Source organism: Chiloscyllium punctatum, chromosome 8, assembly GCF_047496795.1.
Source record: "Chiloscyllium punctatum isolate Juve2018m chromosome 8, sChiPun1.3, whole genome shotgun sequence".
In the NCBI taxonomy this organism is placed as follows: domain Eukaryota; kingdom Metazoa; phylum Chordata; class Chondrichthyes; order Orectolobiformes; family Hemiscylliidae; genus Chiloscyllium; species Chiloscyllium punctatum.
The window spans coordinates 48,137,447-48,164,565 of NC_092746.1; the positions used below are offsets into that span (position 1 = coordinate 48,137,447).

General features: G+C 39.9%; 1 protein-coding gene across 2 annotated transcripts in view; it reads right to left on the bottom strand.

Moving 5' to 3' along the window:
• Nucleotides 1-27,119, bottom strand: part of hepacam2 (HEPACAM family member 2) — a 107,902-nt gene that overhangs the window by 64,928 nt on the left and 15,855 nt on the right. For both annotated transcript variants that reach the window (XM_072574952.1, XM_072574951.1), the window contains exon 3: nt 26,272-26,556. In XM_072574952.1, coding sequence (XP_072431053.1) covers nt 26,272-26,556 — 285 coding nt within the window. The remainder of the gene's footprint in view (nt 1-26,271; nt 26,557-27,119) is intronic.

The following is a 27,119-nucleotide window of genomic DNA, read 5'->3' on the forward strand; positions in this document are numbered from 1 at the left end:
GTGTTGCTGAACAAGGAGACCTTGGAGTGCAGGTCCATAGCTCCTTGAAAGTGGAGTCGCAGGTAAGATAGGATAGTGAAGAAGGCATTTGGTATGCTTTCCTTGATTGGTCAGAGTATTGAGTACAGGGGTTGGGAGGTCATGTTGCAGCTGTACAGAACATTGGTTAGGCCACTGTTGGAATATTGTGTGCAATTCTGGTTTCCTTCCTATTGGAAAGATGTTGTGAAACTTGAAAGGGTTCAGAAAAGATTTACAAGGATGTTGCCAGGGTTGGAGGATCTGAGCTACAGGGAGAGGCTGAACAGACTGGGGTTGTTTTCCCTGGAGCGTTGGAGGCTGAGGGGGAGGTTTACAAAATTATGAGGGGCATGGATAGAATAAATAGACAAAGTCTTTTCCCTGGGATCGAGGAGTCCAGAACTAGAGGGTATAGGTTTCGGGTGAGAGTGGAAAGATATAAAAGAGACCTAAGGGGCAACCTTTTCACTCAGAGGGTGGTACATGTATGGAATGAGCTGCCAGAGGATGTGATGGAGGCTAGTACAATTGCAACATTTAAGAGGCATTTGGATAGGTATATGAATAGGAAATGTTTGGAGGAATATGGGCTGGGTGCTGGCAGGTGGGACAGATTGGTTTGGGATGTCTGGTCGGCCTGGACGGGTTGGACTGAAGGGTCTGTTTCCATGCTGGACATCTCTATGACATTATAAATAGAGTCATGGAGTCATAGAGATGTACAGCATGGAAACAGACCCTTCAGTCCAATTCATTCATTCCGACCAGATATCCCAACCCAATCTAGTCCCACATGCCTCTTAAATGTTGCAATTGTACTAGCCTCCACCACTTCCTCTGGTAGCTCATGCCATACACGTACCACCCTCTGCATGAAAAAGTTGCCCCTTAGGTTTCTTTTATATCTTTTCCCCTCACTTTAAACCTATACCCTCTAGCTCTGGACTCCCCCACCCCAGGGAAAAAACTTTGCCTATTTATCCTATCTATGCCCCTCATGATTTTATAAACCTCTATAAGGTCACCCCTTAGCCTCTGACACTCCAGGGAAAAAAGCCCTAGCCTATTCAACCTCTATAACTCAAATCCTCCAACCCTAGCAACATCCTTGGAAATCTTTTCTGAACCCTTTCAAGTTTCACAATATCCTTCTGATAGGAAGGAGACCAGAATTGCACACAATATTCCAAAAGTGGCCTAACCAATGCCCTGTACAGTGCAACATAACCTCCCAACTGCTGCACTCAATACTCTGACCAACAATGGAAAGCATACCAAACTCCTTCTTCACTATCCTATCTACCTGTGACTCTACTTGCATGGAGCTATGAACCTGCACTCCAAGGTCTCTTTGTTCAGCAACACTCCCTAGGCGAAAGTGAGGACTGCAGGTGCTGGAGATTAGAGTCAAAGTTAGAGTGGTGCTGGAAAAGCACAGCATGTCAGGCAGCATCCAAAGAGCAGGAAAATTGACATTTTGGGCGGGAGCCCTTCATCAGGATTGAGGCTGGAAGTCTTGGAGGTGGAGAGATAAATGGGAGGGGATGGGGCTGGGGAGAAGGTAGTTGAGAGTGCAGTAGGTGGATGGAGGTGGAGATGAAGGTTGATAAGTCGGAGAGGAGGGTGGAGTGGGTAGGTGGGAAGGAAGATTGACAGGTTGGACAGGTCATGAGTATGGTGTTGAGCTGGAAGTTTGGAACTGGGGTAAGGTTGGGGGAGGGGAAATAAGGAAACTGGTGAAGTCTACATTGATGACCTGGAGTTGAAGTGTTCTGAGGCGGAAGATGAGGCGTTCTTCCTCCAGGCGTCGGGTGGTGAGGGATTGATGGTGAATGAGGCCCAGGACCGAGGGGGAGTTGAAATGTTCGGCCACAGGGCGGTGGGGTTGATTGGTGCAGGTGTCCCGGAGATGTTCCCTGAAGCGCTTTGCGTGAAGGCGTCCAGTCTCCCCAATGTAGAGGAGATTGCATCGGGAGCAACGAATGCAATAAATGACATATGTGGAAGTGCGGGTGAAACTTTGATGAATGTGGAAGGCTCCTTTGGGGCCTTGGATGGAAGTGAGGGGGGAGATGTGGGTGCAGGTTAACTCCCTAGGCTACTAACTTTCTGTATAAAACCAGGAACTGGGTATAGCCTAGAGGGAGTTTAGATATCACGTTAGGTGTTAATTGCCAGTGACCTGACAAATTAGGCTCAAGGTCTTAAGTATGTGATAAATGCAAATCTCTGTAGCATAAAATATTGACATTGTTGTGAAAATCTGGTTTATGGCTTATATCTTAGAATATAACTTTCAGTGTTAGGAATTAATATGTTAATTGTAAGATAAATGGAAAATAATGATTGAGAAACTGTCCTAAAGGCAATTCAAGCAAGCTTGGAGATGATTATACTTAAAAGATAACTTATGTTTATCTTCAAGACCAAAATTAATAGTGTGACAGCTGTGAACAAAAGGGAGTCTTCTATACTACAACAATTAAACCAAAAGGTCTGCCTTTACTTCAACAGAATACATGTATTTAAATTATGTATGTGGTTTCCTGTTCAAAGGAAGCTGCAAGCAGCTTTTTGGTCCAATGAGTTTGCAGAAAGGATTGTAAAACTGCATTAGCAATATAAATAATTCATGTGGTTTACAGAATCAAAGAGTGTCATGGAAGGTAAAATAATTTGCCTGCATTTCTGTTTAAAAATATCCCAAAACATGTGGCATTGTCAGAGAAATGGGCTGTTGGGGTAGAAGGTTCTTTTGTTATCTGTATCTGCTTATCAGTATCCGTAAGCTAGTTTTGTATATTTGCTGAGAGGAGCAAGCTTGGGGGACAAACAGAGGCATTGCAACTTTGCTGTGGTATAGGCTGTAGTTGACAAGTCTGAGGGAAACCACGGGTAATGATCAGCAGATAAGTTTACCCTTTAAACAGAAAAGGTATTGAATTAATTGAGCATATGGAGTATATTTGTATATGCACTTCATCTCTGTTTGATTTAACGAGGGAAAACAGATGTGAAATTTCCTCCTGCTTTCAACTAATGGAAGAAACTGACAGTGGTCCTCACAGAACTTTGAGTCAGAAAACAGTCAACTGAGTTACCTTGGAAAGCTGTGGGAAGGCATTTGCACATCTGCTCTTAATATGAACAAGGAGCTGACACATCCATTCCAGTGTGAGATGTGTAAAGAAGAGGGTTGCATAGTCAAAAAAAAGGAAAATAACCCCAGACAATATCATCTCGGAAGGTAGCTGAGCTATGAAGGAGAGTTAACATGGATTCTAGAGGGCTAAGGCATTCTTTACAGTTGGTCTCTAAAGAAGTGGACACACCTTCAGGTTTATTTTTAATACAGCATAAGGAACTTTTTGGGGGAAATAATAAAATAAAATTCGGTTCATAGTTATAATATTAAGTGAATAACAATACTTTAACTCTTGACGTAGAGCAAAGTTTGTTTCTTTTTGGAAAATGTGAAATCTCATGGTATGGTTCTGTTGGTTATTTCTCCTGTGTTTTCTGTGTTTGGAAATTTTCGTTAAACTTAAATGGTCCCTAAAAGGATTTTAAAAACATTCAACAATCAGGATAAAGGCTGACATTCAGAGCCTCAATTTTCAACATTTTAGTCAATTTCGCAATCTCCAAACTCCCATCACTGTTTATAAACTGGAAAACATGATCATTGTGCCCTTTGAGATGATCTCAAAGCAATGCAAGCAGTTTAAATCTAATGTTGGTTTTGGTCTCCAATATCTCCAATACAAAGGCATTACTGGTTGTCAGTTGTAAATGTTGATAGCTATAACATGTAATCTGTTTGAGTCAAATGGTTGAGATTTCACTGGATGGCCAGTAAATTAACATCACTTTGGCTCCCTCCATGATTCAGCAGATTTATCCTGCTGAAACAGCCATGCACAAGAGGAAAGTTAAGGTTCAATTTCAATTTGTGATCTGTGCTTTGTTCATCTCAGCTGTGGGCAAACTATGGTGTTACTATTGGTCCTGGCGACTCAGGTAGAGAGAAAATTAAGTCAGTGCTGTCAATGCTTACAGTGATCTTTCCTAGAAGTGCAGTTTGTTTATTGGTTAGGGAGGTTAGGTTTAGATCACCTTCTGTTGAATTCTGCACCATTCTTCACTGTCCTGGCTTATACATGAAGAGCTGTAAAAGGAGTTCCAGCACCCAGGGAACTGCATTGATCACTCTTTTAAGGGAGGATAGAATGAAATAAAATTCATACTGGAAGAAAAATCATAACAACTTATCATCAGTGTATTGTATCCATTTTGCATTGCTTGCCTTAGTCCTTTGGACTATGTTACAATATACACAATATACCACCTGTTCATCAGATGCTGGGACTGATGACAAATAAAAGCAAGTGTACACATTGATAACATTTTACTGCTGATGACATTATTTTGACTACTGTGTCACTATATTGCTGCCTTCTGTCACTAAGCAGCTGGCAAGTACAAATAATAGGTGATCTTTCATCACAGTCTATCCCCTAAAGCAACAGGATATAGAATGGGGTAGATTGTAAACCCTTGATGTTACAGGATTAGATTTTAATTAGTTAGGAACACAGAAAAGAGGAGACAGAAAACTGTGTTTTTCATCTGGCAACCTCCAAAAACTGGTATCATCAAATATAATTTCAAGTATTTTCAAAAAAGGTTTTCATTTAATTGCCTTCATTATCTTCTTGAGCAATCTATTCTATATGTTTGTTACCATCTGGAGAACATTGTTACAACGAAATTATTTGCTTGCCTCCTCTTTTCAGAGTTTGTTCCAATTTCAAATAGGGGATCGCAATTCAACTTGCCCATTCCCTCTAGAAATTTTAAGTGTGAGTAATGTCTCTCCCAATTCTTTGTCCCAACTGTTGACAATCATAACCTATTTAGCTTCTCAAAACTCAGATGATTTAATAGATTGTCAGTTTAGTTGCCCTTCCCTGCACTCCCTGGATATTTTTACTGTGGGATGAAAGGCAGAATTAGACACAATATTCCAAGTGGACCTACACAGTGCGTGATACAATTTCATCTCCTGAAAACATTGCCACATCTTTCTTACACATCCCAAGATCTATTTGTCATGCTTCATTGCTATCACAATATACACTGCTGGTTTCAGTGCAAAATCCACCAAGATCCTCCTGTATTGTGTTCTGTACCCTGGAGCCATTGTTTTATTACCATTGATATTACCATTGTTTATTTTTCTTTCATTGCACTGCTGCCATTTGCCAGTCTGCAATTAGCCTTTCTAACCTATCTAGATTTCTTCATATTTAATTTGCCTTTTTTATTATGTAAACCTTGCTCCACATTTTAGTTCAATTTCTAACTTTGTTCCTATCTCCAGCTCCAAATCTTCATAAAAACTGACAAAAGGGTCCAAGGACCAATGTTTATGAGCTTAAAGGAATTAGCTGGCAATATAGATCCACTCACTATCATCAATTGCTTTAGATTAGTTATAATCACCCCAAATGCAAAAGATTGCTCCCTCTTCTAGTTTTTTTGACTCATGGATTAATCATTGGTATAACACATTGTTGAAATCTAAAGAAGTTGTTGAAATCTAAAGTTTTGAGTTTTTTTCCCCCATAGAACTCCATTGTCTACAAGCTGTGACATCTTCATTGATTTTAACATGGAACAGCTTTGTTCTGCACTGAACAATGGAGCAATTCAAAGACATTGACATTGAAGCATGTGAGAAGGTTACTGTAAATAAGTATGATTCTTATATCACACAATTCTGCTCAAGATAATTTATAGGTGCAAATACAGCTTGTGTATCTTTGGCAACCAGGTCTCCTCACAGGAACAACTGTGAGATTGTTCAGAGAAAATCATAGATCCCCACTGTACAAAAAGAGGCCATTCAGCCAATCGAGTCTGCATAGACCCTCCAAAGACCATCTCACCCTGACCCAAAACCCCACCCTACACTCTCATTTACACTGGCTAATCCACCCAGCCTGCATACCTGGACACTATGGGGCAATTTAGCATGACCAATCAACCTAACCCACAGCTTTAGACTGTGGGAGGAAACTGGAACACATGGCAAAAGCCCATGCAGTCATGGGAAGAATGTGCAAACTCCACACAGACTGTCACCTGAGGCTGGAATTGAAATGGCACCTTGAAATACATGTTATAGACGAAAGGAGAGGTGAATTTAATTATTTTACAATGTTCCTCTCCTATCTGTAATGGAGGTGGTTTTTAATTGTCTATTTATTAACGTTGTTTAAAATGACCTACAACAAATTCTTTAAGATTAATTAGCAAAATTGCATTTATTGATGCATTCAAAAAAAATCCCAGAGGAATAGTCTGCAACACAGTCATACACACACATATCTGCATCCAAGAAAGATAGAAAATGTACAGAAGTTATAAATTACTTATAAAGTCAACGATATTGGCATAGTTCAAGTGAATTAGAGAGTGTAATGAGTCAATATCCAGTGGAGGTTCTTTTAGTTGGCTAGCTATTTTGCAGGTGCTCAGATCCAGTTGAATGCGTAAGTTGAAAATTGGTATAACAGTAAAGTAGTGCCAATGCTGGAAATGACAAAAACAGCAAGTGCTGAAGAAACTCAGCAGGTTTGGCAGCATCTGTGGAGAGAGAAACAGAGGGCAGAATCTTGTAGGGCCTGAATAACATCAGCTATGGTGAGAAATATGCAAATTACGTAAGACATTGAGTGAGGATTACCTCAATGTCAGGTGCAACTTGTTGCACTTTCCAACATAGTTTTGGACGTTGAGATTAGTTGTTCACGTCACAGTGATGACATGCCTATTAATGGCCTTATTGCTAGTTTTCATGATATTAACACCAAATTTCACCTCATTACTGTGCAGCTTCCTATCATTGTGCAGCATGGATAGAACTGGATGCTGAGAAATCATGAAATGAAAATCAGGTATTTCCAAATCGGACAGCAATATTTCAGGGCACATTCTGGGGCACTAGCCCAATGCACCCCCACATCAACGAATTAAGTCTTCCAGCACCTGCCAGCCTCTTTGTAATATGACACATCTCTTATCCACTTCTGCACTTCAATGCTGCACTTTGGATGATGCTACCAACTATCACTGGAATGATACTGGGATTTTATGTGCAGGTAAAGGCACCCAGCCCACAGAGTGGACTAGGCTGCCTCCCAGGGTTACTTACTGACTATTTCTCATTCATTTAACACTTATCTAGATTCTCACAGCTTCTGCTTTGCCTTAGCTTTTTCATTTTGTCCCCTCAGCCACAGTTTAAAGGCTTACAGCACTGTTGTACTGCCTTACTGTTCAGTGCTGACACAAAGCCAAGCAGCTTGTCATGCTGATCAGTAGCCATCAGTCGAGGATTTGGTTATCTTGCTGTCTCAATCTCACAACTGTACAATCTTCCAGCAATTTACATCATAAACACACTGTATGTGCTACAAGCAATCCATCTCTCAAAGTCCAAGGCAAGCAGTCCTCAGTAAAGTCTAGGGAGACATCTGTCAGTCAGAGGTGTCAGCACAATAAGTCAAGCAAAGCCTCTAGTATTAGTTCAGGGACTTGAACATGGTCATTCAGTTGCTGCTTTCCTTGTAGAGGGTGAGACACCAAATTTCTGGCATCTCTTTCTGCCCTATTGTGGACTATTTTCTCCTGGATTGAGAGACAGGGAGAGTTTGAGTGAGATGAACAACCTGACCAATTTCCCACAACTCCCTGCACTAGCATCAATGGACTTGCAGCACTGACCGTGGTTCACTCCCTGGATTGCAAAGGTATGGACCATGCTGACCCTGGTTGCCCCAAGCAGCCGACTGACCATACCCAAGCCCTGGAATGATGGAGGATGATGTCCTTGACTGACTGTGTCGGCACTCCCAACTGATGAAAGTCCACTTTGACCATACTGAGGATTATTTCCCATAGACCTCAAGACAGTGCCATTTGGTTGAAGGACATGCAGTGTGTTTGTCACATATTTCGCTGGTACATGGTGTTGGTGTGGTGTTGATGCAGTATGGTGCTATACAGTAACACGTCCAGCTCCTTGACTGATCACTGCTAACAACTATGACAAACTGCTTGTCTTTGTGCCTGTTAGTACCATAAAACGGCAAGGCAGGATAGAAGTACCATGATCCTTTAAGCTCTGGTTCAGAGGGCAAAGTGCAAAAATGCAAGGTGATGCAAGGCAGAGATTGTGCTAGCAATGAATAGACATGAAGGATTAAATACCAAAGGAGGAGGCAAGGACCCTGAGTTGTATCCTAGTCAAATGGATGCCGGATCCTGTGTGTAAAGGGAATGCTGGTGTGTTCCAAAATGCAGCATTGAAGTGTAGAAGAGAGTGGTGCTGGAAAAGCATAGCTGGTAAGGTAGCATCTGAGGAGTGGGAGAGTTGACGTTTCGAGCATAAGCTCTTCCTGATTGGTTGTGCTTTTCCAGCACCCCACTCATTAACTCTGATCTCCAGCATCTGCAGTCCTAACTTTCTCATAGCATTAAAGTGTAGAACCATACTGTGAGTGGATTGGTTGTGTGTCATGAGGGTGGGAAAAGACTGATACATGTTCAATGCCAATCTCTGTGGATGGAGTTTGCAATTGTTCACTGCTCATGAGAATCTGCTTTGAGATGGGAATGATTGACTTCAGATCTGGATGTTAGAGGAGCTAGCAGCATCCAGGAGTCACCAGGTTTCAGGTAGGCAAATGGGAAACTGCATAAAAATGAATTGAGATCATCTAATAATGAAATGTTAATGTATGCAAATTAATGCAAACAGACATCTCACTATTCACGAGAAATATTCCTGTCTTGTTGTTCAACACTTGTATAGAAAATTAGTCTTTTTGCACTCAAAATTAAGAAGCTCCCATGTTCTACCAAGAATACTGATGTAATTTTTTTACAGCAGAGTCCGATAATTATCTTGTAAATAATTGCCACTTTTCTTGTACAAACAATAACAGTCACACCTTATGGAATGTGGAACATATCTGATTATAGAGGGGAATGATGGTGTAATTTGCTAAAAGATTCTTGAGCGCTGACCATATTGAATCTCAAAGGTGAAGTTTCTAATATTTATTGCAACTCCCTGCAGCCAAAATGCTACAGCATCTCACCTTGTGATCACGTGTACACTGAAGTATTATGACATTCATCAAAATTTTAAACCAATTTCAAAATCATTCCCTGAGAATCCAATGCCTTAAGAATAAGAAACTGATACACAATGTGGTTGAAAAGTGGTATAGATACACTGTACTACTAAATTATTAATCATTTAGTGTGTGTACTGTATTTTATTTACCCCTTAATCTTCTGAAAATTTTCTGTACACTTGAACATCTTTATGTCAGCACATTAGATTACAGTTTCTGCAGATATTTTAATATAAGCTTAATATGGGCAGGATCAAATTAAATAGTGCTAAGATGTCAGGATTCTTAACAAAGTTTAATTATGCCCATGGTCAACTTAGACATTTCTAATCAATTTCAAATGTTAGTATATGCTTCTGGTGCAGGGAGGACATAAACCCAGGCCTACTGGCTTAGAGGTAGGGACACCTGGTCAATTTATGCTGGTTCAAAAATCCATTTTCCCAGAGCAATCCATATTCACAATGATGGCCACATACCCAGATTAGAATGCTGATCTTCCACCAGTCCTGCCCATTTTAGATTGTTCACTACATTGCAGCAAGGGTGTACCAACTCTCATGGTCACATCATGAGTCAGTGTAAATACTCTGTTATTAGCAATAAATGCATTAACAGACAGGTGTTTCTGGTTTTGGTTTGTTGTTGCCTCAAATAACCTGAAATTGCTCATTACTGATACTTTAGTGAACAGAGAACATTACAGCGCAGTACAGGCCCTTCAGTCCTCGATGCTGCGCTGACCTGTGAAACCAATCTGAAGCCCATCTAACCTACACTATTTCATTATCATCCACATGTTTATCCATTGACCATTTAAATGCCCTTCAAGTTGACGAGTCCACTACTGTTGCAGGCAGGGCATGTGCGCCCTTATTACTCTGAGTAAAGAAACTACCTCCGACACCTGTCCTATATCTATCATCCCTCAATTTTAAGCTATCATCACCATGAGGGAAAAACTCTCACTGTCCACCCTATCTAATCCTCTGATCATCTTGTATGAAATCACCTCTTAGCCTTCCTCTCTCCATCAAAAATAGCCTCAAGTCCCTCAGCCTTTCCTCATAAGACCTTCCCTCCATACCAGGCAACATTCTAGTAAATCTCCTTTGCACCATTTCCAAAGCTTCCACATCCTTCCCATAATGCGTTGACCAGAGCTGGACACAATACTCCAAGTGCAGCGGCACCAGAGTTTTGTACAGCTGCAACATGACCTCATGGCTGCGAAACTCAACCCCTCTACCAATAAAACCTAATACACTGTATGCCTTCTTAACAGCCCTATCAACCTGGGTGGCAACTTTCAGGGATCCATGCACATGAACACCAAGATCTCTCTGCTCACCCACATTACCAAGAATCTTACCATTAGCCCAGTACTTTGTATTGCTGTTACTCCTTCCAAAGTGAATCACCTCACACTTTTCTGCACTAAACTCCATTTACCACCTCTCAGCCCAGCTCTGCAATTTATCCATGTCCCTCTGCAACATCCTTCCACATTATCCACAACTCCACCAACTTTCGTGTCATCTGCAAATTTACTAACCAATCCTTCTATGCCCTCATCCAGGTCATTTATAAAAATGACAAACAGCAGTGGCCCCAGAGCAATATACCACTGGTAACTGAACTCCAGGATGAACATTTCCCATCAACCACTACCCTCTGTCTCCTTACAGCTAGCCAATTTCTGATCCACACCACTAAATCAGCCTCAATCCCATGCCTCTTATTTTCTGCAATAGCCTACCGTGGGGAACCATATTAAACGATTTACTGAAATCCATTTACACCACATCAACTGCTTTACCCTCATCCACCTGTTTGGTCACCTTCTCAAATAACTCAATAAGGTGTGTAAGGCACAACCTACCCTTCACAAAACCATGTTGATTACCCCAATCAAATTATCCCTTTCTAGATGATTATAAATCCCATTTCTTATAATCCTTTCCAACACTTTACCCATAACCGAAGGAAGTCTCACTGGTCTATAATTACCAGGGTTGTCTCTGCTCCCTTTCTTGAATAAGGGGACAACATTTGCTATCCTCCAGTCTTCTGGTGCTATTCCTGTAGACAATACTTCAATATATAATTTCAGTTGCATGACATTGTAATCTTTTGCTCTAAATTCTGTTCCACAGCTACCTGATAAAGGAGCAGTGCTCCGAAAGCTAATGGTTCCAAACAAACCTGTTCAACTATAACTTTGATTTTTAACTTTGTCCACACCAGTCCAACACCGGCTCCTCCACATCATGGCTCCCAATTAATCAGGCAGAGAGAGAATTCTAAGACATCAACATTAAGATGATGCTGGAGACAAACTAAATGGCTGGAATGACATGATAGGACCAATGAGGTAGAACCAAAGTAACAAGTAATCCAAAACTGTGCAAATTTAATAAGGCAGAGAGATCCTAACAAGTTATCAAGATGATGGTGTCAAAACAGAAGAGTAAGGAAGATTTTACAAACACAGAATGGTATGGTGGGGTTACAAGTAGCACGACATGAACCCAAGCATCCTACCATAAGACTACAGATAACATCATGAAGCTTCACTTCTCTCGCTTCCATCCTAAGCATGTTAAAGCAACCATCCCTTATCTGCTCAGACAAGGAGGAATGTGATGGACACTTACAGATACTGTAAGATGCTCTCATAAGAATAGAATACAATGCTCAACTCATTGATCGCCAGTTCCAACATGCCACAGTGAAAAATCATCATGATCTCCTTCAAAGACAGACATGGTTCACATCCAAGTAGTGTGTCCTTCATCGTCCAGTACATTGCTGGAGTGGAGAAACTATGCATGTTCTTCGCAGCCTTCAATGTATCATCTATGACAGTAGACATCTCGCCAAGGCCATCCCTAACCTCCACTTACCTTCAAACAACTGCTGAACCTCAAACAGACGATCATTCACAACACACTCCCCAGCCTTCAGGGGAACAGTGACCATAACACCACACAAACCTGCCATGGCAAACTTTGCAAGACATGCCAGATCATTAACATGGATACTACCATCACAACTGAATGGGACTGCCCTCACTTGTAGTTTATTATTGATAATATGGAGGTGACAGTGTTGGACTGGGGTGGACAAAGTCAGAAGTCACATGACACCAGGTTATAGTCCAACAGGTTTATTTGAAATCACAAGCTTCTGGAGCACTGCTCATTCATCACTGACTTCACCTGATAAAGGAGCAGTGCTTTGAAAGCTTGTGATTTCAACAAAGCCTGTTTGACTATAACTTGGTGTTGGGTGACTTCTGACTTAAATATCAATCATAGAAAAAAGACTTGCTTGGAATTTTCACTTTCAAGTCTGATGTCTCCCAAGGATCTATCCTCGTTTCTCCCCTCCCACACCTTTCTTATCTATATGTTGCCCCTTGTCAACACTGTAAGAAATACAACCTCAGGTTACATACATATACTGACAGAAGCAAATTCAACCTCATCACCTCCTCTCTTGACCCTCCACTATATCTGTGCTGTCATACTGGTGCCTGTCATTTAGTCAGGATTTAATGGATAGCAAGAACTTCCTCCAACTAAAAACTGAACTTCAGGCCAATATCTTCAGTCTTTATCTATCTCAAATGTAATCACTGTTTTCAAATCCCTGCATTCAAGTTGATCCTCACTGTTTATAACCTTGGTGTCCTATTAATCCTGGGTCAGCTCCACCCCTGTATCTGTTCTAGTACCAAGACGAATTGTTTCCAACTTCATGTTATATCCTGTCTCAAACATGCCTAAACTAATCTGCCAATGAAACTCTCAATCATGTACTTGCTAGTTCTAACCTTAATTATTCCAATGCTCTCCAATGCTAGTTTCCCATTTTCCAAACCTTATAATCCTAAGGTCATTCAAAACTTAGATTCATATACAGGTTAGGAATCCTTTGTCTGAAAACCTTGGGACAAACTGTTTTTTGGATAAAGGGACATTTTTGGTTTTGAGTTCATCGTAGACTGTTTTGGTCCTTGGAAAAAAAATTTGCTTAGCCCAAACTGTCCTAAAAACATTTTCTTTCCAAGTGCCTCAAACTCAGTCTACCCCATTGGGCCTTCAGTTTTCAGGTCTTTTCAATTTTGGGACATATGGATAATGGACAGCGGACTTTCATCCTAAATTATATCAAGTCCCATTCATAAACATCTCTGTTCTCACTGACCTCCACTGGCTGCTTGCCTAAGAATACCTTGATTTTAAAATTCTTATCCTTTTCTCAGAAGAAATTTCTATCTACCTAACCACCACTTCCAACCCTACAACTCTCCAGGATATCTGCACTCTTCTAACTTTCATTTATCAATCACTTCATTCGCCCCATGATCACAGTGCCTTCAACTGGCAAGGACCTAAATGCTAGGCTTCTGTCCATGAACATCTTCATCTCCTACTTTTCCAGCTTTAAGAAACAAATTAAAAGCTATCTCATTCATCAAACTTTTGTTCACTTAGAGCCATACAGCATGGAAACAGACTGCTTGGTCCACCTCATCCATGCTGACCAGATATCCTGAACTGAACTAGTCCCATTTGTCCCTCTAAATCTTTCTATTCATGCTTTTCTATGTCTCTGACTTGATGGTAATTTGTGTCTTGAGAAGCACTTTGAGATGTTTTCTTGCAACTAAAGGCTTATTAAAGTAAGTTGATATTGTTGCAGATCAATAAAAGTGTTAGGTTGGATTTTTATGTCATGATACTATACACCTAATACTGGATTATGTAGCTCCTTTAATATGTTGCAAGTTTCTTTAAGGGTGAAGCTGTCTTTGTTCTCTTTGTCTTTGAATTAAATGCATCATTTTCACAAAGAAACAGCTGCACAAAATAACTTCCAGTGGATGAGTGATGTTGGCTATTTCAAACAGACTAAATAACAAAAATATACTCCACGATTTTTCTATATTCTTGGACTCAGCTAAAAATGAACAAGACTGTGCTGTTACATGTTGAAATGTAGACCAGAGGTTTTCTGCTAATGCAAGGGTTAATTATCAAAGTACGTTTGTTGGTGTCAAGTATTTCATCATATTGGCTTTGATCAAAGATGCAGTATAGCACCTAATGTTAACCTTTCCCCTTTGCAACGTTACTATTTTGAATCTAATGCTACTTTGTTATTCAAAACACTTCACATTCAAATTTGAATTTTAAAAAAATTACAGTATTTGTGTTGTGGAAGCAAAGCACACAACATTTTATTAAAGATACCTATATTTTATTATTTTTAACCAAACTTTTCTCCATTTTTTCAAGCTAATTACTTTCTTAACCAGTATAAAAAGCAGTGGCATTCTCAAGGTGCTAACCAGCGACATGTGTTTGCATACATCTTACTGCTGTTATTCATGTACCATTCCCAAAATAATGCAAATAACTTGCTCAGCTGACACCAATAACACTTAGTAGTATGATACCAGCATTTTTATTTTAAGGAAATATTATTTTATGCTGCAATGAACAGTAGAGGATATAAAGTTGCAAATGTTATTGGTGTAAAGAGCATACAATTTAGGAAGTGTTTGCTGCAAGATAACTTCACAGAGATTAAATCAGAATAAATTCTATGCCAACAGAAAGAAAAACAGACTTGAATGAGTGATCAAAATCTTGAGATTAAGGCAAGTAAAGACATGACGACCATTGGAATGAGGGGTGAATAATACAGTAGAAAATTCGGTGTGAATCAGAGGGCAGGAGGTGGTTATAAATGTCGAGTCAGAGAGCCATGGAGTGATACAGCAAAGACACTTTGATCCAATTCATCCATGCCGACTAAGTTTGCCAAATGAAAATAATCCCATTTGCCTATATTTGGCCTATATCTCTCTGAACCTTTCCTCGTCATGTACCTGTCCACGTGTCTTTTAAATGTAGCAACTGTACCTGCATCTACCACTTCCTCTGGCAGTTTGTTTCACATACAAACCACCATCCCTATGAAAAAGTTGCCCCTCAGGTCTCTTTTAAATCTTTCTCCTGTCACCTTAAAACTAAACCTTCCAGTTTTGAACTCCCCCAACATCGGGAAAAATACCTTTGCTATTCACCTTATCTATGCCCCTCATGATATTGTAAACCTCTGTAAGGTCATCCCTCAACCTTCTAGTTCCAGTGAAAAACATCCAACCCCTTCAGCCTTTCCGTGCAACTCAAACCTTCCAGTCCCAGTAACATCCTTGTGAATCTTTTTTGCACACTCTCTAATTCAAAAATGTCCTTCCCAAAGCAGGGCAACCCAAACTGCACACAATACTCCAAAAGAGGCCTCACCAACATCCTATACAACTGCAACATGGTGTCCTAATTCCTACTCAATGGTCTGAGCAACGAAGGCAAACGTACCAAATACCTTCTTAACCACCCTGTCAACCTATGTCACAACTTTCAAAGAACTATATACCTGAACTTCTAGATCTCTCTATTCAATAACTCTCTCCAGGGTCCGACCATTAACTGTATAAGTCCTGTCCCTGTTCATCTTTCCAAAATGTGACACTTCGCATTTATTCAAATTAAACTTCATTTGCTATTCCTCAATTGGTTCAATTGATCATGATTCCTTTGTAATCTTCGATAACATTCTTAACTGCGAGTATACCAGTAATCTTGGTATCATCTGCAAACCTACTAAACATGCCTCCTATATTCTCATCAAATTATTTATATAAATGAAAAACAACAGTGGACCCAGTACCAATCCCTGCAGGACATCACTGGTCACAGACCTCCAGTCCTAAAAACAACCCTCCAACACCACTCTTGGTCTCCTCCTGTCAAGTCAATTTTGTAAACAATTGGCAAGCTCTCCCTGAATCCTATGTGATCTAATGTTACTAACTGGTCTACCACACAGAACCCTCTTCAAGGCTTTAATAAAGTCCAGGTAAACAAAGTCAACTGCTTTGACCTCATCCACTTTCTTGGCCACATCTTCAAATAAACTTAATTGGGTTTGTGAAACACAATTTCCATGCACAAAGCCATGCTGCCAATCCCTAGAAATTGCTTGCCTCTACAAATGCCTGTCAATCCTGTCTCTCAGAATCCCCTCCAAAAAACATACCCACCACTGACAATAGACTAATTAGTCTGTAGTTCCCATTTAGGGAGCGAAAGAACATACAGGGATTTTAATCAGAATTCAAATGCAAACTAGGGTACTGGAAGCTAAAGGCAGGAGTAATTGGTGAGTAGATTAGGATTTAACTGTGATATTTTGGATGAATTGAGGATTAGAAGGTTACATTAAAAGGTTGAAGTCACATGGTGCGCAGGGTGTTGAAGTCACATGGTGTGCAGAGTGTTCTAGCTAGGTGGATAAAGAACTAGTTGAGCAAAAGGAGACAGAGAGTAGTAGTTGAAGGGAGTTTCTCGAAATGGAGAACGGTGACCAGTGGTGTTCCACAGGGGTCAGTGTTGGGGCCACTGTTGTTTGTGATATACATAAATGATCTGGAAGAGGGCACTGTTGGTATGTTCAGCAAGTTTGCAGATGACACAAAGATTGGTGGAGTAGCAGAAGGCATAAGGGACCATCAAAGAATACAGGAGGATATAGATAGACTGGAAAGTTGGGTGGAAAAGTGGCAGATGGTTTTCAATCCAGACAAATGTGAGGGAATGCATTTAGACAAGACTAATTTGAGAGCGAATTATATAATGAACGGAAGAACCTTGGGAAAAGTTGATGGGCAGAGAGATCTGGGAGTGCAGGTCCATTGTACCCTGAAGGTTGCTGCACAGGTGGATAGAGTGGTCAAGAAGGCATATAGTATGCTTGCCTTCATTGGACGGGGTATTGAGTATAAGAGCTGGCAAGTCATGTTAAAATTGTATAGGACGTTGGTTCGGCCGCATTTAGAATACTGTGTACAGTTCTGGTCACCACATTACCAAAAGGATGTGGATGCTTTGGAGAAGGTGCAGAGAAGGTTTACCAGGATGTTGCCTGGTATGGAAGGTGCTAGCTATGAAGAGAGGTTGAGTAGGTTAGGTTTGTTTTCATGAGAAAAAAGGAGATTGAGGGGGGAGCTGATTAAGGTTCACAAAATCATGAAGGGTATAGACAAGGTGGATAGAGACAAGCTTTTTCCCGGAGTGGGGGATTCAATAACGAGAGATTCCACTTTCAAGGTGAGAGGTGGAAGGTTTAAGGGGGATACACGTGGCAAATACTTCACACAGAGGGTGGTGGGCATTTGGAACACATTGCCAGCAGAGGTGGTAGAGGCAGGTACGGCAGATTCATTTAAGATGCGTCTGGACAGATGCATAAGTAGATGGGGAGCAGAGGGATGCAGATGCTTAAGAATTGGACAACAGCTTAGACAGTAGATTTGGATCGGCTCAGGCTTGAATTTGTTTTTTGTTAATTCCATGGCTAGATTTTCTGACAATCAGCTGATTTCTGAGTCCCAACATTGTGCTATCCTTGCATCACTAACACAATGTGCAAACGTGAGCTATCTGTTATCATCCAATCTGGTCTAAAGGAATGCCTAAGACCAAATGGAATGGAGAGAACCAGTGATGGATATATTTCTGTGGAGTTAACAGGTTTTGAATTATTTGTATAAATATGGGGAGCAAATAATCAGTGGCGCACATAAAATTGTGGAGTTGAATATTGTTTAAATGTAGTAATCTTTTGGGTAACTGTTGGTAGTAGAAGATGGTTGACTCAAAAATTAATATTTTGGGGAATGATTATTTTCTGAAAATGTGAAAATATGACCAGTGGAAAAATGTAGTTACAATATGGGCCTAGGTTACTTTTTCACCAAAGAGCAAGCAAGGTATGGCCTTAGCATTTCTGTTAGTATACAGAAGCAAACTAAGAATTTTTTTTTCAGAATTGAAGCCTAATGATTTGAACATGGATGATGGTTGAGACAGATTGTCAACTTTCATGGATAAAATATATCAACAAAATAAAGAAGACTGATTGGTTATGAGGTGTAGTCGGATTTTGACAAATTTAAAAATGATCAGGATAGTAATATTGAAAAATACGTAATGGAATTCAGTATGTTGTGTGCTTGCCTGCAGAAATTTAATTGCCCAATCTGTGCTGGTAATTAAGGTATTGGACTGTGCCTAAAATGTGCAGTGTAGACAGAATTCTTGACAGAAGTTAAATTTGTAGATAAACATACTCTACTAGGACAAATGTAGCATTCTTAGTAGCATTCATATCACAATGGGAGGAATTGGCAATACCTCAGATAATGTCAACAATTTGGCAAGGCTCCCTAGATTCAGATCAATGTGACAGTACAAAGAGAACAGTAATCAATAGAAAGGAGGACAGATATGATACTGATGGTTTTAAGAAGAGAATTTGGGATTTACAATAAGCAAACAAACCGCAGAAATTATCAGGGTGTCATCAATAAATATTCCAATGTGATTGAAAATACCAGTTTACCATGACCTATCCCAAACATTATAATAAAGTATTTGAAACTCAACATTAAACAGCAGATTTGAAAGAAAATGGAGCTGCAGATCCAATACAGAAAAGGCAATATTTTATTCACAAAAACTTCCAGCCCAGTGATGGGTGTGTTGATCGCAGAGTTTTTCAATTATGATGTATTGTACAGTGGATGTATATCATTTGTGCATGGAAGCAATCAGCTAAAATGCTACTGAGACTCTTTAAGTAAAAAAGGATCAGAAGAAAGCTAAGGAATTTGGGAATTCTACCAGTTTCAGATTTGGGAATGATAGCACACTAAATTCTTCAAAATAGTGGTTGACCCTTGTAAAATAGCTAAATCAATCAGTTTATTCATGCAAGTGTAAGGTCCAATGAATATCCTCGTTATCAAATAGTCTTTTAATGAAAAAAGCATAGTTGAAACTGAATATGGAAAATGACACAGGAAAATCTGTGATTTTGCAAATTACACAATTGGGATACTATTACATTCTGTTAATGGAACATAACCTCCCCACTAAAGAAATTAAATCAGCAGCCATTGTGAGGCAGCTGTGAAATCTGATGTCTGACTTGGAGCAGTGATACTTTGTGAGGGTGAAGTGAATTCCGTTGATGACCTATTAGAATGAGTTCTAATTGGTAGCTACCGTTGGTAGGTGAGCAATACTGTTCTGGTAGATTTCTGCAACTGAGACTAGCTACATTGTTACTCATGTCTTGTATTTGAGAATGTATTTATTTACCATGATCACTTTGTGTGTGGCCATTGATTTTCTGAACTCCACAGCTACTTGGTTTCACAGCCTTCTGAGCACGTGCCAACAGTCTCTAGCCCACTGCTTCTGAATGCAGGACATCTCTCCTCTTTTTAAGCTCAGGCACTAAGACCTCCCATATACTATTAGAAAATCTTTGGGAGCCTTATGATGTGCTGTACAGGACCTCTACCCCATGATGTGCTATTCCTCAGTGTCCCAGGACAAATACATTTCTTGCTTGATGTCTCGCAACTATTCTACTCATCATGCCCCTTCACTTTAAGAGACAGAGGTTACATTTAAGCAGCACGGGTAGAGTTAATTCATGTTCGAAGTTTACAGGTTTTCATTCCATGCTGAGCTGCAGAGCCAGTGAGCATGGTCAGCATTAGCCACACACAAAAAACAGACAGCACAAGGATGCCATGCTTTCTCATTTCAATCAAGTTGCAAACCCCAATCTATTTTGGATACTGAAATAATTCTATGAAGGCCGGTATTCCGTCACCAAGTCCCCCTTTATTTACACATGCACAGTTCATGACACTAACCCAGCTAGCTCAGAACCGTCTCCTGGAGTGAACACAATCCTTGACAATCCTGTTTATATCTGTCAGCCAAGGGTCTCTATTGAACCAGATTAACAGTCCCAATCTGGGAGCTCATATTCTATATGAGGTCTGTCTGGTTGAACTTGTTCTAATCAATGCAGGTGCTACTCAATTTATTCCCCATGATCTTTCAGATAGGAGTTTAGACTTTAGCTATTATTGTTGTTCCAATGTTTCAGGTGGATTGGACTCAACTTCTGAAGTGCACAAAGTCTAATTTCAGTAACTAACCATCCGCACTGGAAAATAATTATGTCACTTGCCTAACAACAGTCATTACAATCGGTACAGTTTACTTCTTGGGCACCCTATTGCACAAGCACAAACGTGTTTATGCTTTACTGCATCATATCATAGATGATCAGCAGAAGATTATCCTTGTTTCTGATCTTGTGTATGCAATTCCATAGACCTCAAGCCAAATCAAAATCAACTGCTCATTTGCAATCACTTCCCCCATCACTATTATCACACTCTCTAGTATTTCACAAATAAATAGGAAAATGTACTTGTTCAAAATATATACCAACATAGTATCTTGCTTTAATGTTATTAGATGAAGATATTTTTATGAATCAACAATACTATATTACTTAAATGGTAAGTCATATAGGTATTTGAGTCACTTAATGCAATTTATAGTCATCATCAGGTAGGAAAAAGGAATATCCCTATAAATTGCAATAGTTCAACAATAGCACCTTCAAAGAATACTCAAATGCAATATTCACTGAGAATTAATAGATTTCACTTTAAAAATTAAAATTAAAAGCTATACTTTTTCACGAAAGGATGTGTGAGCTAAAATGCATCTTAACTGTAAATTCATATTATTCATCTGACATTTACATGATACAAGTTATCCTTGAAAACAGTTGGGTCATTTCAGTGTCTAATTCCAGGCCGTTTGCTTTGAATAAAGCAAGTTCTGGGATATACCATAAGACCACATTTGGAATGTCATGCTGCATTCTAAATTTGTCATACAATGGTTCTGGTCAGGTCTCAAAATAAAATGACAAAAGTAATAATGGGACTTAAAATGAGGGCCTATCCAGAATTTAAATCATTTTTACAAGAAGAAATAAAGGAAGACTTGATCCAAACCATGCTGGAAAATACTGACAACAAGAATGTAAATAGGTGTTTTACTTTTAGTACTATTGTTGGACAAGAAGTCAGTCCAATAAATGTAAACAAAAATTATAGATCTATAGTTGTCTCCTTTCCAGCTTTGTGACTTTACAAGACATGGAATTCCAAAGTAAAAGAGAATCCATGAAACATATCAAATAAACAAGCTTTGCTGTGGGATGCTACCAATGTTGTCTCATGCACTTCTCAAATTTGGCATTCATACAATTGCATTTCCAGCAGAGGTTGTTCTACAATAACGAGGTACGGGAATTCCTGCAGGAATCTCATCTTGCACACTGTTGAAGCTCAAATGAATTGGTTGTCTGATTTTCCTAGTCAGAATGGTTTAGCTGCTCACTGCTTTAACCAGTTGTCCAATCTAAAGTTCTTTTGTCATGGACACTTCTTTTAACTTCCTTAAACACTGGATTCACATTACAAATGTGGAAGTATGAATAATTGGTTATTCTGTGCACTGGTTGAATTGACTGAATATGAAGCTAAGCTGTGGAGTCAGACAGTTTAATCAAACCATTAAAAACTGTATGGATTCTCCCCTATTCCGGAAGTACATTGCCTGCCCTATGTAATAACTGACTTGATGCCAAGGCAACTACAGATCTGAACTTTCCCTTGATGTTTCCCAATTAATTCAAATGTCCATCCTGTGGTTAATATGAGGAGTTTACCACTCAGGATTCAATAAAACTGGCATCATAACAGTCATCACTCCTTGATATTCAATGGCATGACCATTAAGTATCCTGGTGAGTTACCATTGATCAATAAATACTGTGGCTACAAGATCAGGTCAGAGGCTGATACACATTAGATATAGGTCAAAATAACTGCAAATGTAAATTAAGTGACTGGGGAGAGGGAGACCAAAGAATGTCACAACTAGAGATGCAAATAAATCTTCAAACAACAGCCCTTCAATGGGAAGAAGAGGCAAATCAAAATAGTTTGGACTATGATTTCTTGTGACTACAAAAATTATGAGAGACCACTTACCCTTGCTCAACAGCAAGCTACTGTGCAAATTATGTCCGATATGATGGACACATCTTGTGTTTTCTCTTTGAACAACACACAAGGACAGGAGTTTAAAAGCCAGTTTTAACTCTATTGGAGTATGTTAATCAGACTGACTGTTCTCAAGTGTACTAATCTGGATTCAAGCATTAGTATATAGTGAAGATCACAGTTGAACAACTGTCCCTAGTCATCCCTGTGTTGCAGGTAGAGGTAGACTTACTTAGGGTGCTGCAAATCAGTTGCGAAAAAAGGCAGGACAATGACCAACTTTCCTTCAACCTGTTTTGTGGAATTCAATCAGAGTCAAAAGATATCTCAATTACGGAATTTCAGCCAATCTGCAAAACTAAAAATCACGAAACTGGTCAACATCAACATCAACTGAACTGGCAATCTTCACTGTAATAGCCACAACATTTGATATCTCTTGTTTCCAAACAATTCAGAGACTGGGATATTTTTTAACTTCTACCTTTTTAGACTGACCTCTTATTTTGAATTGTAGGCTGTCTTAGTGTATTTTTTCAGGTATAGTAATCAATCAAGTCAATCTTTTTAAAAATTTAAGAAATTCTGGCTAAACTGCTTCTTCTAAAATAAATGTTCTTTTGGGTCTGAGAAAAATATGTCCACAAGTGAAGGGAAATCTTTAAAACTAACCTTGCTGTTATCAACTGACGGAATCAGGTCAATAAAGAAGGTGAGCCAGTTCATCTCTCCTCAACCTCCCAGGAGCTTAACAATCTGAGATATCCTGTGTGTGTATGTGTGTGTATGTGTGTGTGTGTGTGTGTGTCTATGGATGGAGGTGAGACAGTGGGTGGGGATGGAAGGGGGTGCGGGGTTGGGACTGTAGGTTTGGGGGTGGACAGGTGGGGACGGTGTTGAATGGGGTTGGGGTGGGCAGGGGAGCAGGGTGGGAGCAGATGGGGTTGGGCAGGCAGGTGGTAGGGTATGCAGGGGCCGGGGTCTCGCACTCAGAAAACTCTGACCCCCAGAGGAAATCAATTAACCAAATAATCAATGATTTGAACGAAATAGTGCCCGCCCATCTCATTTGGATAACCGAGGTCTTTTGGATATGTTCTTTTGTCTCTGTGCAAAAGGTTCCAAATGATTGAAGAAGTTGAACCAAATCATGAGCAATGTCACACACTCCTCTGTGATGCAGGACAACATCTCAAATGAAAAGGTCAGGAGAGCATGTAATAAGAAACAACTGAGTCACAGTCACACATCTCAGAAGAAGCCCTTCAGCCTAACAAATCTGCACCAACCTATTTATATGAATCCTACTTTCCAGCAGTTGTTGCATAGCCTTGAACGTTATGAAATTTCAAGTGCTCACTTAAGTATCTTAAAAAGTTCTCAGGTTTCCTGCCTCAATTATCCTCCCAGGCAGTGCATTCCAGATTCCCAACACCCTCTGGGTGAAGAAGATTTTTTTCAAATCCCTTCTAAAAGTCCAGACCTTCACCTTAAAATTATGCCTCCTTGTTACTTAACCTTGAACAAAGGGGAACAGCTGCTTCCTTTCCATTACATCCGTGCCCCTCATAAACATACACACTTCAATGAGGCCACATATCAAACTTCCTTGTTCCAAGCAAAACAAGCCTATTCAATGTCTTTTCACTTCTCCAACCCAGGCAACATCCTGATGAATCTCCACTGCAATCTCTCCAGTGCAGACATAGGAAATAACTGCAGTGTGGAAATCTCAGCCTTCCATGTGAGTGTGAAATTCAGTTAGGTGACACAAGTTATCATTCTCATGTTGTGGTAACATTCCCATAACAACTCTAGATTCAAAAACGATGTTCCCCAATCACTCAACCAGCCTGATAGAATTTTCTGAGGTTAACTTCATTATCAGTTTACAGTGAGTTTTCAAATATATTTTCATCTGTACAAGTTAGATAATATGAGGAAATATATCATCTGTTACCTCTCTATTATTACCACCTGTTTGGAAAGTACTGTCACCTTTTTGGGAAATCGAACATACACTGCCAATTGCAATACAAAATTATGACTGGTGAAGGCAGTGGAATTGCTCCTTCCCTGATTCTTCACCCAGTCCTGTCTTTAATCTGTTCCAAAGAGAAAAGTCAGAACAGTAACAATGAGTTACACAGAGAAATGAATATACAGGTCATACTGGAACTCCATTTTATGGCATACAAGACCAATCAGATCAGTATGTGTCATTCGCACATTTTTAATGCCGTTTTTGCCTTGTAATGAAAAAAAGAATTCCACAAGCTCAGATATTATTGGCTTCTAAGCAAGTATTACTGCTTTGGGATATCATAATTCCATTTTTGGCAAGATATTGTAATGGACTAGATTTTTCAGGACCCGCCATTAGGATTGAAAGGTGACCCTGAGTCAGAGCTTACTAGAAGGGAGATCACTGCAGCAATAATTATGGTTACCTCCACATCCACCCCTGTTCAGTTCTGGAGTCACGTTGCTGCCAATTCAGAGGAACTGAAGTCAGCAACCCCAGTGGGAAAGCTGGGCACTGTTGGGCATTTCGGAGATTGGGAGGCCACCTCAACTTGGAGGCTCCAATTCAGGAGCAGGCAGCAGGAAGCAAAGAACTGAAATACAAACCAGTAATTTCACCAAGGGTAAGTGGAAAATCTTTCTGTTGGATTGGTCTCAGTTGTAATTGTGGTTTTGCATGGTGTATTCCCATCTTTAAAGCATGGATCCTCTCGCTCCAATCATCACCCTGAATCTGCCAGAGAAAGGCTATTTCCAAAGACCCAGTTACCTTGCACATAGTCAGTGGCCACTCTGCCAGGAGTAACACTGACATGGTTAAATTTCTCCAAATTAGTGCCTTATCTATTGTAAATCCCTGGATCAGGCCAAGCTCACTGCTGTCAGGAATGCATCAGTGGTTGGTCTGAATTGCCTCCCCCTCCTAGATTTTCTGCATCACTCTTAACACATTTGAGTTAGAAATTTAGTTCATCATGTCTCCATTTATAATCATAGAATCATAGAGATGTACAGCATGGAAACAAACCCCTCAGTCCAACTTGTCCATGCCAACTAGTTATCCTAACCTAATCTAGTCCCATTTGCCACCACTTGGCCCATATCCCTCTAAACCTTTCCTATTCGTATACCCATCCAGATGCCTTTTAAATTATGTCAATGTACCAGCCTCCACCACTTCCTCTGGCAGCTCATTCCATACATGCACCACCTTCTGCATGAAAAAAATGCCCCTTATGTTCCTTTTATATCTTTCCCCTCTCACTCTGAACCTAGGCCCTCTAGTTTTGGACTCCCCCACCTAAGGGAAAAGACTTTGTCTATTTATCCACACATGATGTTATAGACCTCTAAAAGGTCACCCCTCAGCCTCTGATGCTCCAGGGAAAACAGCCCCAGCCTATTCAGCCTCTCCCTATAGATCAAATCCTCCAATCCTGGCAATATCCTTGTAAGTCTTTATTGTACCCTGTCAAGTTTCACAACATCTTTCCGATAGCAAGGAGACCAGAATTGTACGTAATATTCCAAAAGTAGCCTAGCCAATATCCTGTACAGCCGCAATATGACCTGCTGTAGGATATCATGTCCACACCTGTGATTGTCTTTCTACGCATTCCACTTCAAGTCATACATCATGTTTACACTATAAGGCTTCGGTGTGTGCCAAGATATCATGTCATTAATCATGCCAGAGGAGTCCAAATTTCCTCATGCACAGTTATTCTACACCTTTTTATGACAAAATGTAACATTTTTAATTGTTGAAAATCCTATCTTCCAGTTTGTGACTGTCAAGATTGGTCATTCTCATGGCAGAATACATTATCATTGTTTGTGAAATTGAACCATTTTCTTTGTTCTGGGCTATCATTGCCTTCAACATAACACACTTAATAAATTCCTAGATGTTACACTATATTTAAATCAGCACTCCCTTAACACTCGGAACTATTCCTAGGTATCAACATTTAATGTATGACTTACAGTAAATATTTGGTGCAATTGGTTCACTTTCATTCATACTGATTGGGTTCTTTGCCACACATGTGTAATTGCTAAGGTCGTCTTTTAAAACAGGAGAAATGAATAACATCTTGTTGTCTGAGGAAAAGATGTGACGAGAGCTTGGCAGTAAGGGTTTCCCATCTTTTAGCCACTGATAAATGACCTTTGTGCCTCGAGTCACAGTGCAGGAGAGCGTTGCATTGTCCACATATTCCACTGCTCCCCAAGCTGGGTCACTACGCACGACTGGTTTAGAAACAGGAACTGCAAAATAAAAGTACAAAAAATAAAAGTCAAAATGTCACTGCTGATAACCTCAACAAAGCTGACTGCAAACTTTGCATATTATTCATTTTTTTTAGCCTCGGAACAAATTAAAAAGTAGATTTTATGACTCCTTCCACCAAGTGCAGCACTGTCCCTTACTGGAAGACAGTTGGGTGTGACACTCTCCAGATTTGTGCTTCAGTAAAATGTATTGCAAAAATAAAGATCTTAAAAATATTGGCACATTAGTTCAATCAGGCTGTTACATATTAACTATCTTCTGTGAAAATAATTAACATTCTTATTTGCATTGCATTTTAAACAATTTGTGAGCAGACAAATCAAAGATGCCAGTCAGGTTCCAGGTGAACAAGGACCATTGCTGCAGGTGGGTTCGGACTGCATGCTTGTTTTTGGTATCGCGTCCTCTTTTTGAATTAGGGATTGACAAAGGGAAGAACTCAGAGAAAAAGTGTATCTGCCATTTGACTTATGACTCAGCAGTTTTGACAGAATCACGAATTCCACAAGGCCATTAAAAACTCAGTTCCTTAAAATGT